This window comes from Haliotis rubra, unplaced genomic scaffold (genome assembly GCF_003918875.1).
Source record: "Haliotis rubra isolate DU_JTF1 unplaced genomic scaffold, ASM391887v1 Scf239, whole genome shotgun sequence".
In the NCBI taxonomy this organism is placed as follows: Eukaryota; Metazoa; Mollusca; class Gastropoda; order Lepetellida; family Haliotidae; genus Haliotis; species Haliotis rubra.
Genome location: NW_025766436.1, coordinates 540,846 through 555,899, shown reverse-complemented (window position 1 = coordinate 555,899; position 15,054 = coordinate 540,846). Strand labels below are relative to the sequence as shown.

At 40.7% G+C, this 15,054-nt stretch overlaps 1 protein-coding gene across 3 annotated transcripts in view; it reads right to left on the bottom strand.

Moving 5' to 3' along the window:
• Positions 1 to 278: 278 nt before the first annotated feature.
• LOC124278521 overlaps positions 279 to 15,054 on the bottom strand; it is a 33,791-nt gene continuing 19,015 nt past the window's right edge. For all 3 annotated transcript variants that reach the window (XM_046714242.1, XM_046714240.1, XM_046714241.1), the window contains exons 3-7: positions 6,037 to 6,117; positions 5,369 to 5,633; positions 4,892 to 5,105; positions 3,894 to 4,073; positions 279 to 1,132 (exon numbers count right to left, since the gene is read on the bottom strand). In XM_046714242.1, the coding sequence (XP_046570198.1) occupies positions 848 to 1,132; positions 3,894 to 4,073; positions 4,892 to 5,105; positions 5,369 to 5,633; positions 6,037 to 6,117 (1,025 nt within the window). In that variant the 3' untranslated portion in view covers positions 279 to 847. The remainder of the gene's footprint in view (positions 1,133 to 3,893; positions 4,074 to 4,891; positions 5,106 to 5,368; positions 5,634 to 6,036; positions 6,118 to 15,054) is intronic.

Genomic DNA, 15,054 nt, shown 5'->3' with positions numbered 1-15,054 from the left:
GTCCGACATATTTGTCCAAACAAAAAAAGGTTTAACTATAATTTCTCCAAAGTAAGCGTTACATTACTCCTTACATCAGTCATGTTCCAGGCTATTAGTTTATATCTGTAAGGCTCTTAGGGTTCATCTACTCTAATCTTTGTCTCCCTCTATCTTTCCTACGGCTTCATTAAATTCGCTTTCTCCCATGTAAACTACCAGACATACCTCTTGGTTTCGCATTGATATTGGAAGGGTATAACCGCATAACCGCAAAAATCACAAACAACTGCCTTTAAACGTTATGTAATTTATCAAAACTCAATAGTGTTTATTTACAAGTATGTATTCACAAAGTAGGTGACTATTACTGGACGCCAAGCCACAAGATGTCGTTCCCTACGTCACCGCAGCAGCGTTGATGTAGGGTAACTGACATACAGCTACGGTGTGGTGCAGGGGTGCCCCGTCAGAATATCGCTTTAATTTGCTGAGGGGACCCGTGAGAATATTGGTTTAAATGTTACATATGCGAGTGAGTATGGTTTTATGCTGCTTTTAGAAGAAGCAACTGCAACATCCCAGCGGTGGACACCAGAAATGGGCTTCACACACTGCACCCATGTTGGGTCTTTGGCGTGACGAGCGAACGCTTTAACCACTAGGCTACCCAACCGCCGCTGTTACATATGTACATGGTGAAATCAAGCTGTGTAAATACGTTTTTCTGAAGGTATTACGGTGAACGTGCATGAAACTAGTACAGCTGCACTTGCTGGTCGGTGGGTTCAGTCCGTCTTTGACATATGAAGTCTTGTAGCACTATGTCATGATTACATCAATGTATCACGAAAGAGGGAAGGAGGCGTCACGTGATGACGACGCCTTTGTGCAGGACCACGCCTGTCTGCGGCTCGATGAGCGACGGCCAGAGGAAGCACTGAATGTCCTCACTCTCTGGGTTGGATGTATGGAATCGGGTGTGAGAGTCTGCAGAGAAGGAGCGGCTGTCGTACACGATGACGTAGGAAGGGTTGAGGACGGTCAACCCCCACGAAAGGCGGACACACTCCCGGATGTATTCGACCAGCACTGGGCAGTCCTTGAGACAGGGGTAGTCGTACAGGGTGGCGTAGATCTGCGTGCACACATCCTGGTCAGAACATAGGAAACTACATTATAGTATCACACCAGGAGATATATGGTTTTATATCAACATGCACCCTCCTTTATCATGATTAACACACAGCACAATCAAAATTCTGTCTATGTATTTATGTCATTCAATGTTGTTACGACCTGTTACACAAATTTCGAGTTGCCTCGATCTGTACCCTAATAAACTATACAACAACAACAACAACAACAACAACAACAACAACAACAACAACAACAACAACAACAACAACAACAACTACTACTACTACTACTACTACTACTACTACCAACAACAACAATTCTACTATTAATAACAACTGCTACGTCCTATAACTACCACCAATAACAACAACAACAGCAGCAACAACTACGTCTACTGCTACCAAGGTACAATCTGATATAGATCCTTTGCCTAATTGGCTGCCACTTTATGGACCCCGTTACTTCTTTAAGTCAAGGAGGCAGAATCCCTTGACATTCAAAACTTCAAAACCTATCTCTTTAAAACTTTCTATAACTTGTGAGCACCGATGGAAAACAAAAAAAACAACGTCTATGGCTATTTGCAGTGACATTTTGTTTGTAGCAAGCAGTGTGTGTCTGGAGTTTGGTGCAGTATAAGTGTATATATTACTATGACTACTTCCTATAAATACTACTACTACTACTACGTGCTATAACTACTACCACAATTACTACTGCTACTACCAACAACAACAATTACCACTACTACTACTACCAACAACAACTATTACTACTAACACTACTACATGCTATAACTACTACCACAATTACTACAGCTACTACCAACAACAACAATTTCCACTACTACTACTACCAACAACAACTACTACTACTAACACTATTACTACTACATGCTATAACTACTACCACAATTACTACAGCTACTACCAACAACAACAATTACCACTACTACTACTACCAACAACAACTACTACTACTAACACTACTACTACTACATGCTATAACTACTACCACAATTACTACAGCTACTACCAACAACAACAATTACCACTACTACTACTACCAACAACAACTATTACTACTAACACTACTACATGCTATAACTACTACCACAATTACTACAGCTACTACCAACAACAACAATTTCCACTACTACTACTACCAACAACAACTACTACTACTAACACTATTACTACTACATGCTATAACTACTACCACAATTGCTACTGCTACTACCAACAACAACAATTACCACTACTACTACTACCAACAACAACTACTACTACTAACACTACTACTACTACATGCTATAACTACTACCACAATTACTACCAACAACAACAATTACCACTACTTCTACTACCAACAACAACTACTACTACTAACACTACTACTACTACCAACAACAACTATTACTACTAACACTACTACTACTACATGCTATAACTACTACCACAATTACTACAGCTACTACCAACAACAACAATTTCCACTACTACTACTAAGAAGACAAAGTCATCAATATCCCCGCGCAATGGACAAAATACTCTTCATGATTATGTCTACGAGTTATGATTATGTCCAATATTTAGGTGTGTATATAGAAAAGTGGAAGGAGAGTATTGAAAGGTTTTGAAAGTTCTGCTCCAGAAAGGAGCACAACCACCAATTTCAGTCTAAGTCAAACTTGTTGCCATGGAAAGGCCAAAAATATTTTATTCAGAATTCCAAAACTACCAAAAGGCACAAGTACACCACCAGATCTATCTATGTGCCAAGTTTGGTGAAGAAATTGTGAACAGTTTTAGAGTTCAGCTCCGGAAAACAGCACTACCCCAATTTCAGGCAAAGTCAAACTTGTTGCCATGGAAACGCCAAAAATATTTAATTCAGAATTCCAAAACTACCAAAAGGCACCAGTACACCACCAGATCCATGTATGTGCCAAGTTTGGTGAAGAAATATTGAACGGTTTTAGAGTTCTGCTCCGGAAAGACAAATGTGCACGGACGGACGGACGCGACGCACGCACGACGGAGTCCATTTTAATACCCCCGCAAAATGCGTTGCGGGGGATAACAACAACTTCTACTACCAACAACAACTACTACTACTAACACTACTACTACTACATGCTATAACTACTACCACAATTACTACAGCTACTACCAACAACAACAATTACCACTACTACTACTACCAACAACAACTACTACTACTAACACTACTACTACTACATGCTATAACTACTATCACAATTACTACTGCTACTACCAACAACATTTACCACTACTACTACTAACAACTACTACTACCAACAACAACTACTACTACTAACACTACGACTACTACGTGCTATAACTACTACCACAATTACTACAGCTACTACCAACAACTACTACTATTACTACTACTACTACTACTAACACTACTACTACTACTACTACGTGCTATAACTACTACCACAATTACTACTGCTACTACCAACAACAACAACAACAACTACTACTACTAACAACTACTTCTTCCTACTACTACTACTACCACTACTACTACTAACACTACTACTACTACTACTACGATGACTGCAATCGTCATGCAGCCTCAAATGCAACATAGAACTCCCTGTGAGAGAAACTCCATCAACCCCCTATATGGAGGTTTAGGATGCCATTTTCTTCAGTTATAGAAACTGTTGTAACTATTTTATCTAATGTTATAAACATAGCAACTTTGACTAAGGTAAGGATGTGTTTACATAAAATACGAACCTCAACACATTTACTCAAATCAAATCTGTCAGCTGACTGGCTGAGGTAGTAATCTAGGTGACGTTCCAAGTCACGTGACAAGGGGTCACCGGAAGCTGCATCGGGAGTGGGGATATTGAGCATCTGGTGCAGTTTCTGTTTGAGATCTTGCAAGGATTGCTGGGCTGCCCTGAAGGCTAGCTGAAAAACAATGGAATTATTTTCAAGCTTTAGACCTAATTATAACACTTTAGTTTGTAAAGAATACAGAGGCTGATTTTGCTTGAGGCATATATGACCCTTTCATCCATGTAAGATGTTGTAACTAAAACGCAAAGCAAGCAGGTGTTTGAACTTCTCAAAAACAACTTCCGCAGGATGAGGCATATTAGCTAATTAGTTGTTGCGTTCTTAAATACGCCCATGGTGTGCCGATACATTACTTGTTGTAAAACAAACCTCGTTCAGTGACAGGTTCAGCAACCACTGGGGCCTATTTACTTGTCCTAATCTAATGCCTTGATGTTTAATTAACTGCTTGCCGATGTATAACAATGTACAGTCACTTTCCTAATTGGGCTTAACTGGGAAATACTTGGTTCCTCTCCATTACTGGGCGTGAAGACACACGTTACTGAGACTCCTGGCATATTTGTATGGGCGGACTACATTGCCCCTCGTGGTAATTAGGTCACTGTAGGTTGACAACAAGTGAACCACTGCAATTTCTAACTGAATATTACAGCCCTCCACTAGTGTGAGTGAGTTGAGTTTTACGCCGCTTTCAGCAATATTCAAGCAATATTCCAGCAATATCACGGCGGGGGACACCAGAAATGGACTTCACACATTGTGCTCAAGTGGGGAATCGAACACGGGTCTTCGACGTGATGCGCAATGGCTTAACCACTAGGCTACCCTACCGCCACAAGCCTTCCAATAGGATCAGACGTACATTAAAATTGATCAAATATAACCAGCCTATAGTTCTGTGATGCATATATCTACTAGTTACTCACCACGATGACGGAGAAAAGAATCTTCATCTTTAGGACATCGAGGTCGCCCAGCTGCGTGAAGCTGTTGAGGGCGTCCATAGCGTCTACGCGGCCATCAGTGTACAGGTTCCCATACTGACGGATCAGCTCGGTGGGGCGTTTACCACTGCCAAGGTTGATATTTTCAAAGCTGCCGGCGTTCACTGTGAACTGCTTGTGAACCTGGTCGGATAGCCTAGACACACGGATACATATACTAAGTAACTTTCTCGGGCGTTTGGATCATCATTTACTGTACATCATGATCTAGTATTAGTTTCATGTGAAACCCATTTGCCAATTCAACAGACACAGGAAGCTAAGCGGCGCAGTTCAGAAAATGAAGAACAACGAGACATGACCAAACATAAAATCCCCATGTACATACAAATATTTTCAAACGTTCGAACAGTCAATGCCTCATACATTGACATGATGATTAGGGCCAAACGGTTGTACCTTTCTTTCAACTGTACTTCTCTTGTCTCCATCTTGCGGATTTGATCTTGTGCTTCTGATAATTCAAGACGTAGTCGCTCGATCTGACGTTGCAGAGCTGACACGTCGCCTGACGTCGTGTCACGTGACAGGACTCCGTTAGACTTGACCTCATGTTCAGCGTCACTGGATGAAAATGACGTCATCACGTCCACCGAATGGCGGGAAGGCGCGGTGGTGCTGTTGCTGCTACTGACGTTGCTTGGTGGCTTCCAGCGGTAATGACCTGAAGCAACAGTAAGAACACGTGTATTCAACTATAACTTGAAAAACGATTAAACATTACAATAACAGATGAATAGATAAATAAAATAAGTCACAATTTGGCATACTTTGAAAACGGACATCAAGCGTGAAAACATTAAAGAATTATAACACTTTAACCTGTACGTTACAATGAAATGATATATAGCTTGTGTGTACTATACGATGACGTTGGTTGTTAAGCCAGCCACGCACATGGAGGGCCAACTGACATACTTTAACCATACTGACCGATATCACAAGAGCCCGTTGATCTGAAAACAAGTGTAGAAGACACAAACGTAACTGTTTATACCTCATAAATATATCCTGGCCTTGTGTGATATATGACGATATACACCTATATAGTTAAACTCAACACTAACCTGTTGGAACACTGGGTGGCGCGCCGCTCCTCTGAGGCAAGCTCTCCACACTGCCATTTCCTGTAAGCCCAGTACCGACACCTATCAAAGTGAAAGAATCGCGTTACCCTTATGTTCCTATGGTAACTCTTGACTTGAAATAACACCCCAACACCCATCTTAAGTAAGTTCGTCATGAATGAATTTCCCTATATTGTCTCTGATAATCAACGCAAGGTCACAGCGTGTTAGAGAGGGAGTAATTATAGCAGATTTGTACACACCAATTAGCTTGTCCGTCTCCAGGCGGTGTACATCACACAAGCTTTAAAGGGTCGGTGTGACCCGCGAGAGCTGAGGTCAGATTAAAGTGGACGATAATTGTCCGTGGGAAATTTTATTCTGTTTGGATAAGTTACATGGACAATACCAAATGCGTATTTTCATTTCATTCCCGACCTCCAGTTCTCAATCTGTCCTGTTATTCCTATAGTTGGCAGGTTCACAATTAACAGCGTGAATTCAGTTGAAACAATTAAACAGACACGAACAAGAGACATTGCAAACTATATCACAGGCATGATCTAGTACCATGCCTTGTGTTTGTGAATACAGGTTGATCTAACAAACTATAACACAGGCATGATCTAGTACCATGCCTTGTGTTTGTGAATACAGGGTTGGTCTAACAAACCGGCATGTGTTTGTGAATACAGGGTAGGTCTAACAAACTGTCATGTGTTTGTGAATACAGGGTAGGTCTAACAAACTGTCATGTGTTTGTGAAGACAGGGTTGGTCTAAGAAACTGTCATGTGTTTGTGAATATAACAAACTGTCATGTGTTTGTAAATACAGGGTTGGTCTAACAAACTGGCATGTGTTTGTGAATACAGGGTAGGTCTAACAAACTGTCATGTGTTTGTGAATATAACAAACTGTCATGTGTTTGTAAATACAGGGTTGGTCTAACAAACTGGCATGTGTTTGTGAATATAACAAACTGTCATGTGTTTGTGAATATAACAAACTGTCATGTGTTTGTAAATACAAGGTTGGTCTAACAAACTGTCATGTGTTTGTGAATATAACAAACTGTCATGTGTTTGTGAATATAGGGTTGGTCTAACAAACTGGCATGTGTTTGTGAATACAGGGTAGGTCTAACAAACTGGCATGTGTTTGTGAATATAACAAACTGTCATGTGTTTGTAAATACAGGGTAGGTCTAACAAACTGTCATGTGTTTGTGAATACAGGGTAGGTCTAACAAACTGTCATGTGTTTGTGAATACAACAAACTGTCATGTGTTTGTGAATATAGGGTAGGTCTGACAAACTGTCATGTGTTTGTGAATATAACAAACTGTCATGTGTTTGTGAATATAGGGTAGGTCTAACAAACTGGCATGTGTTTGTGAATACAGGGTAGGTCTAACAAACTGTCATGTGTTTGTGAATATAACAAACTGTCATGTGTTTGTGAATACAAGGTAGGTCTAACAAACTGTCATGTGTTTGTGAATACAGGGCAAGTCTACTACCCTGTCTTGTGTGGGTAGGTATAACACTAGAGACAAAATGTGTTAAGTGACCGTCATCAAATTTGTACACATGTACTAGGGGGATCAGCATTGATTTTGTAAATGACATGCAGGGGGTCACTTACTTTGAACATAAAATTAAGCGGGAGGGGACATTCACATTGTACATGTTTCTCCATAAAAATCTTCATCACTCCCACCCTCAGACCCCCACCCCCAACCAGAATGCCTTTTATGAACTATGAACGGTCCCTATCCTGCCCTTGCGATCAGGCCTACTGTTGCTAGTGGCTACAACGTTTCAGCAACAACACTATCTGTCAGCACACTGAAGTGAACCACCACACATGACGGTACATAGAACGAGGCTCATCTAACATTGGAATATGTGACAGTTCACATATTTGGCAATCACCTTGACATGAAATATGTTCAACTGAAAACAGTTCCCATACTAGGCATAAACAATCATTACGTCATCCGTTTAGGTTTTGCTTAATCTTTAAAACCTGTGAAGCGCAGACACTTTTATGCCATTGTTCCATAGGAAATCACTGGTGCAACACCACCCTTCCGCTGGGGACCACGGGTAAATCAAACACGCACATCACCCCTGACATATGTTGTCCAATATGCACTTGGATTGATAGATTGGATAGAAACAAACTGATCAGATTACCTACACCAACGTGTTGTAGTATAAAATGTAATCCTCGTCTTCAAACCTTACAATCAGCCTTTTCAATATCTCTACAGAGCGGATCCTCCACCCTGTACAGCTAGCTATGACCTGTGTTTGTGAAGTAGGATGTAGCTTGGTCGGCCTTTCTACACCCGTCACAGCCACATGCGTTAACGTTGTGATGATTTTACATGCGACTCTATCAATTTCACCGTCCGGAAAATGTTTCAAGGAAAGGAACAGTTTAATCAGTAACCACTCAGGACTAACGCGGTCCTGCTACAGGAAATGAATGAAAGTAACATGCAAATATCGTAACTACAATCAAACCAGTTACATCTTTAATATCCTGCAGCTACCTTGTTCGAGATATATACTGACAATATTACACACAGCAACATTACCCCTTACATCTTAAGCTGGGCGGTTGAGTAGCCTAGTGGTTAAAGCGTTCGCTCGTCACGACGAAGACCCGGGTTCGATTCCCCACAAGGGTACAATGTGTGAAGCCCATTTCTGTTGTCCCCTGGAACCCCGTCGTGATATTGTTGGAATATTGCTAAAAGCGGAGTATTACCAATCACTCTTAAGTTGTACAAAGAATCGTGTTTGAAATTCATGTTTCTTTGTAACAATCTAAAACAAATTCCGTTTCGGGACCCGTGTTCGTACTTCAACTGATCACGAAGGTGTTTCAAATCCGCGTCATGTCTCATTAGTCAGCCTAGATAGTACACGTAAAATCTATGTACATGGTTATGTAAAGAAAAATCAATTTTGTTACACGACAATGAACAACCAATTAACGTACTATCGGCTAATCCTTTGGAAAACGTTTGCTGTTTTTACATAAGCTCCTAAATATGGTGTATCGTGTGCTATAGCAAACCTACACACATAAACACTCAGACAGATCTACTGTGCAATATACAACTGATTAATCGATCAATGTGCAGTATTGGTCAATTTAGTAAACTCTCAAACAACTATCGACCAAAAACTCGTGCCAGTCATGTATATCTCAAACACCTATCTACCAAGAACCTATGTCAATCATGTATACTCTCTAACAACTAACAACCAAGAACATGTGTCAACCATGTATATCTCTAACAACTAACAACCAAGAACATGTGTCAACCATGTATACTCTCAAACAACTATTGACCAAAAACCCGTGCCAGTCATGTATATCTCAAACACTTATCCACCAAGAACATGTGTCAATCATGTATACTCTCAAACAACTATCGACCAAAAACCCATGCCAGTCATGTATATCTCAAACACTTATCCACCAAGAACATGTGTCAACCATGTATACTCTCAAACAACTATCGACCAAAAACCCGTGCCAGTCATGTATATCTCAAACACCTATCCACCAAGAACATGTGTCAACCATGTATACTCTCAAACAACTATCGACCAAAAACCCGTGCCAGTCATGTATATCTCAAACACCTATCCACCAAGAACCTGTGTCAATCATGTATACTCTCAAACAACTATCGACCAAAAACCCGTGCCAGTCATGTATATCTCAAACACCTATCCACCAAGAACATGTGAGAATCATGTAAATTCTCAACCATGTATACTCTCAAACAACTATTGACCAAAAACCCGTGCCAGTCATGTATATCTCAAACACTTATCCACCAAGAACATGTGTCAACCATGTATACTCTCAAACAACTATTGACCAAAAACCCGTGCCAGTCATGTATATCTCAAACACTTATCCACCAAGAACATGTGTCAACCATGTATACTCTCAAACAACTATCGACCAAAAACCCGTGCCAGTCATGTATATCTCAAACACCTATCCACCAAGAACCTGTGTCAATCATGTATACTCTCAAACAACTATCGACCAAAAACCCGTGCCAGTCATGTATATATCAAACACTTATCCACCAAGAACCTGTGTCAATCATGTATACTCTCAAACAACTATCGACCAAAAACCCGTGCCAGTCATTTATATCTCAAAGAACAAGAACATGTGAGAATCATGTATACTCTCAAAACAACTATCGACCAAGAAAATGTGTCAATCATTTATACTCTCAAACAACTATCGACCAAGAACCTGTGTCAATCATGTATACTCTCAAACAACTATCGACCAAGAACCTGTGTCATCCATGTATACTCTCAAACAACTATCGACCAAGAACCTGTGTCATCCATGTATACTCTCAAACAACTATCGACCAAGAACCTGTGTCATCCATGTATACTCTCAAACAACTATCGACCAAGAACATGTGTCATCCATGTATACTCTCAAACAACTATCGACCAAGAACCTGTGTCATCCATGTATACTCTGTAACAACTAACGACCAAGAACCTGTGTCATCCATGTATACTCTGTAACAACTATCGACCAAGAACCTGTGTCATCCATGTATACTCTCAAACAACTATCGACCAAGAACCTGTGTCATCCATGTATATCCTCTCAAACAACTATCGACCAAGAACCTGTGTCATCCATGTATACTCTGTAACAACTAACGACCAAGAACCTGTGTCATCATGTATACTCTGTAACAACTAACGACCAAGAACAACATCCACCCATGTGAGAATCATGTATACTCTGTAACAACTAACGACCAAGAACCTGTGTCATCCATGTGTGCCAGTCATGTATACTCTCAAACAACTATCGACCAAGAACCTGTGTCATCCATGTATACTCTGTAACAACTAACGACCAAGAACCTGTGTCATCCATGTATACTCTCTATCGACCAAGAACCATGTCAACCATGTATACTCTCAAACAACTAACGACCAAGAACCTGTGTCATCCATGTATACTCTGTAACAACTAACGACCAAGAACCTGTGTCATCCATGTATACTCTCAAACAACTAACGACCAAGAACCTGTGTCATCCATGTATACTCTCTAACAACTATCGACCAAGAACCTGTGTCAACCATGTATACTCTCAAACAACTAACGACCAAGAACCTGTGTCATCCATGTATACTCTCTAACAACTATCGACCAAGAACCTGTGTCAACCATGTATACTCTCAAACAACTAACGACCAAGAACCTGTGTCAACCATGTATACTCTCAAACAACTAACGACCAAGAACCTGTGTCATCCATGTATACTCTCAAACAACTAACGACCAAAAACCCGTGCCAGTCATGTATATCTCAAACACCTATCCACCAAGAACATGTGAGAATCATGTATACTCTGTAACAACTAACGACCAAGAACCTGTGTCATCCATGTATACTCTGTAACAACTAACGACCAAGAACCTGTGTCATCCATGTATACTCTCAAACAACTATCGACCAAGAACCTATGTCAACCATGTATACTCTCAAACAACTAACGACCAAGAACCTGTGTCAATCATGTATACTCTGTAACAACTAACGACCAAGAACCTATGTCAACCATGTATACTCTCAAACAACTAACGACCAAGAACCTGTGTCATCCATGTATACTCTCTAACAACTATCGACCAAGAACCTGTGTCAACCATGTATACTCTCAAACAACTATCGACCAAGAACCTGTGTCAATCATGTATACTCTCAAACAACTAACGACCAAGAACCTGTGTCAACCATGTATACTCTCAAACAACTAACGACCAAGAACCTGTGTCAACCATGTATGCTCTCTAACAACTAACGACCAAGAACCTGTGTCAACCATGTATGCTCTCTAAAAACTAACGACCAAGAACCTGTGTCAACCATGTATACTCTCTAACAACTAACGACCACGAACCTGTGTCAGTCATGTAAACTCCCGACCACTGACGGCTGATGTCGTGACAGTGCCAACCATCAACAGGGACACCGTTAATGCTTCTTGAACCTTCATTATAAGTGTTGTCATCAACAGGTTAATATGAATACGCAGTCGATGTCAAATTGCAATTAAATGGTTTATTGGTTTCCAGCCTGTTGAAATTAGGCAGCATCGGATAATGCACAGACATATCGTATAAGTAACCCGTCTCTTATACACGTTAAAACATCTGATCGTAACAACATCAACCTTCTGTGACGATGCTTAGAACGGGATATCGCTGTATGGAGCTCATACAGTACGTTCACTCATTATTAAGCACTCACACATTGTGTGTGTGTGTGTGTGTGTGTTGTTGTTGTTGCTGTTGTTGCTGTGTTTTTATTTGATAGTGCATCTGTCGCTTTCTATAATGATTTCACTTATACAGTGGCGTACATATGTAATTGCGTGTATTGCTATGCATCTTTGCTACCTTTATCGTGTTATCCCACTGAGATACCATGCCGCAGTTCAACATAGATACCCCAGGGCCAAGACATAGCCTTGCTCCAAGGCTGTACTGAATGCTGAGCCCATAGATGTATAGTAATTCTCTCCTTCGAAGAGGAAGTCTAGATAGGCCGACAGTACATCTAAGAATAAGTCTGTTATATATCAGATTTTAGAAATTATAATTTACACTATTCATGTTTACCTTCCAGACTCGTGCAAGTCTAAAGACCTAAGTCTGTTATTTATTATTTTCTTTAGAAATTTCAACTATTATCGCCAAGCTCAATGTATGTACACACAGAGTAACGCCAAGCTCCATGTATATACACACAGAGTAACGACAAGCTCAATGTATGTACACACAGGGTAACGACAAGCTCGATGTATGTACACACAGGGTAACGACAAGCTCAATGTATGTACACACAGGGTAACGACAAGCTCGATGTATGTACACACAGGGTAACGACAAGCTCAATGTATGTACACACAGAGTAACGACAAGCTCAATGAATGCATACACAGGTAACGACAAGCTCAATGTTTGTACACACAGGGTAACGACAAGCTCAATGTATGTACACACAGGGTAACGACAAGCTCAATGTATGTACACACAGGGTAACGACAAGCTCGATGTATGTACACACAGAGTAACGACAAGCTCAATGAATGCATACACAGAGTAACGACAAGCTCGATGTATGTACACACAGAGTAACGACAAGCTCAATGTATGTACACACAGGGTAACGACAAGCTCGATGTATGTACACACAGGGTAACGACAAGCTCAATGTATGTACACAGGGTAACGACAAGCTCGATGTATGTACAAGCACAATGAATGCATACACAGAGTAACGACAAGCTCGATGTATGTACACACAGGGTAACGACAAGCTCAATGTATGTACACACAGGTAACGACAAGCTCAATGTTTGTACGTCTGTTTAGTATTACGCGGACATGGGTTCGCTCCCGCTCTCCAGGCACACGTTCCACCCACTACACCCGGGAGGCGGTATTGGAGAACTGAATCAGGCGCATCAGAACATGCCTACGTCACTGCCACCGTTTTGTGATCCATCACAGACAAGCAGTAAACTCCAGCAGGTGCGACCTCTTAATTCATCTTTGGTTTATGTGCATATCAAGAATTAGCCATGCTTACTTTGTAAAATGTCATTAAACGTAGGTGAGATAGAAGAAGAAATGCAAAATATCCCTCCACGTGTGTTTTCTGGTATAGATAGTATATGTTATTTTAATGGCTGCAACCAAATACTTGCAAAAGCTTGTGAGGTTCTAGTCTGTCTCACAGTCCCTGAACCACACTATTTCCCCTACTGCCTAGCCCTCCCTTCCTCCCTCCTCAAGTCCTAAATAAAGCATGTCTAGATTTCCTCAGGCTCTGAATCCCCTAATTCAATGGCGCTCCTTTTCACTTTAAATGGGTTTATTTGTGACTATCAAAAATATATTGTTTCAGAGACTAAGTCTAGTGGGGTTCTAGTTAGCCACTGAAATGACATGGGTCATTATCGATGTAGAGATATGGGAAGGACAACCTCTCCACGGGCTTAATGTTGTCCACACTGAGCACGCACCTGTCCATAAGTCCCCCCTAATTGACATTCCAGGACAAGGCTTCACCTAGAGTGATTGGGTTTGCAGCTACTATAGCCCGCTGATAGCGTATTACACATTGTGTTTGTCCTCACAGTGACTTCGTGTCAATTTACGGCTTTGTTGTGTTCAGCAAGCATGAATATCCATTTGACATACATCTATGCCGTTAGTATTGTCAACATACACAGACAAATGCGCCTTATGTCGCTCAGGAACCTTTATTTCGGCTAATGTGACTGTCGAGGTTAAGATAAAGTCATTGCTTGAATGCCTCACAATACCTGGTTCTACCACCGCTACAGGCCTATACCATGTGCGTGCAGGCGTATGTGACTTGCAGACTCATCAAATACAGAAAGCAGCGTACTAACTATATATTAACTTCTTTGAGAGACATTTTAGAAGTTGTAAAGATGAAGTAAAACTTGGTTGATAACGGTATTAGCACCTATATACACCGAAACGTCGCACTCATTGCATTAAAGAAGTTGACTATCCATAGAACTTGGCTTTCCTTCAACTATTTAGCAACAAAAACTTAAAAAGATCAATTACAAGATGAGTTTCACGAGTTTGTTGCAGCATAAGAATCCTTTTATGATCCACTAAATAAATCACATTTTTGACACAATAAACGTGAGAGTTAAAAAGATGATCTAATGTATGGAATATTACATGTATAATGCATTACAGCCGGCGGAGAGTCGGAGACCACAATAGCTGTGTATAGCGTGACTTGATCGGTTGGAAGATTGACGAGACAGATGATTGATGAGAGAAGAGAATATAACGAAAGCCGTTACAGTTTGAAAATACCTACATAAATCTCCACTATATATGTTAGACACACACGTGACATACCAACACTGAACTTCC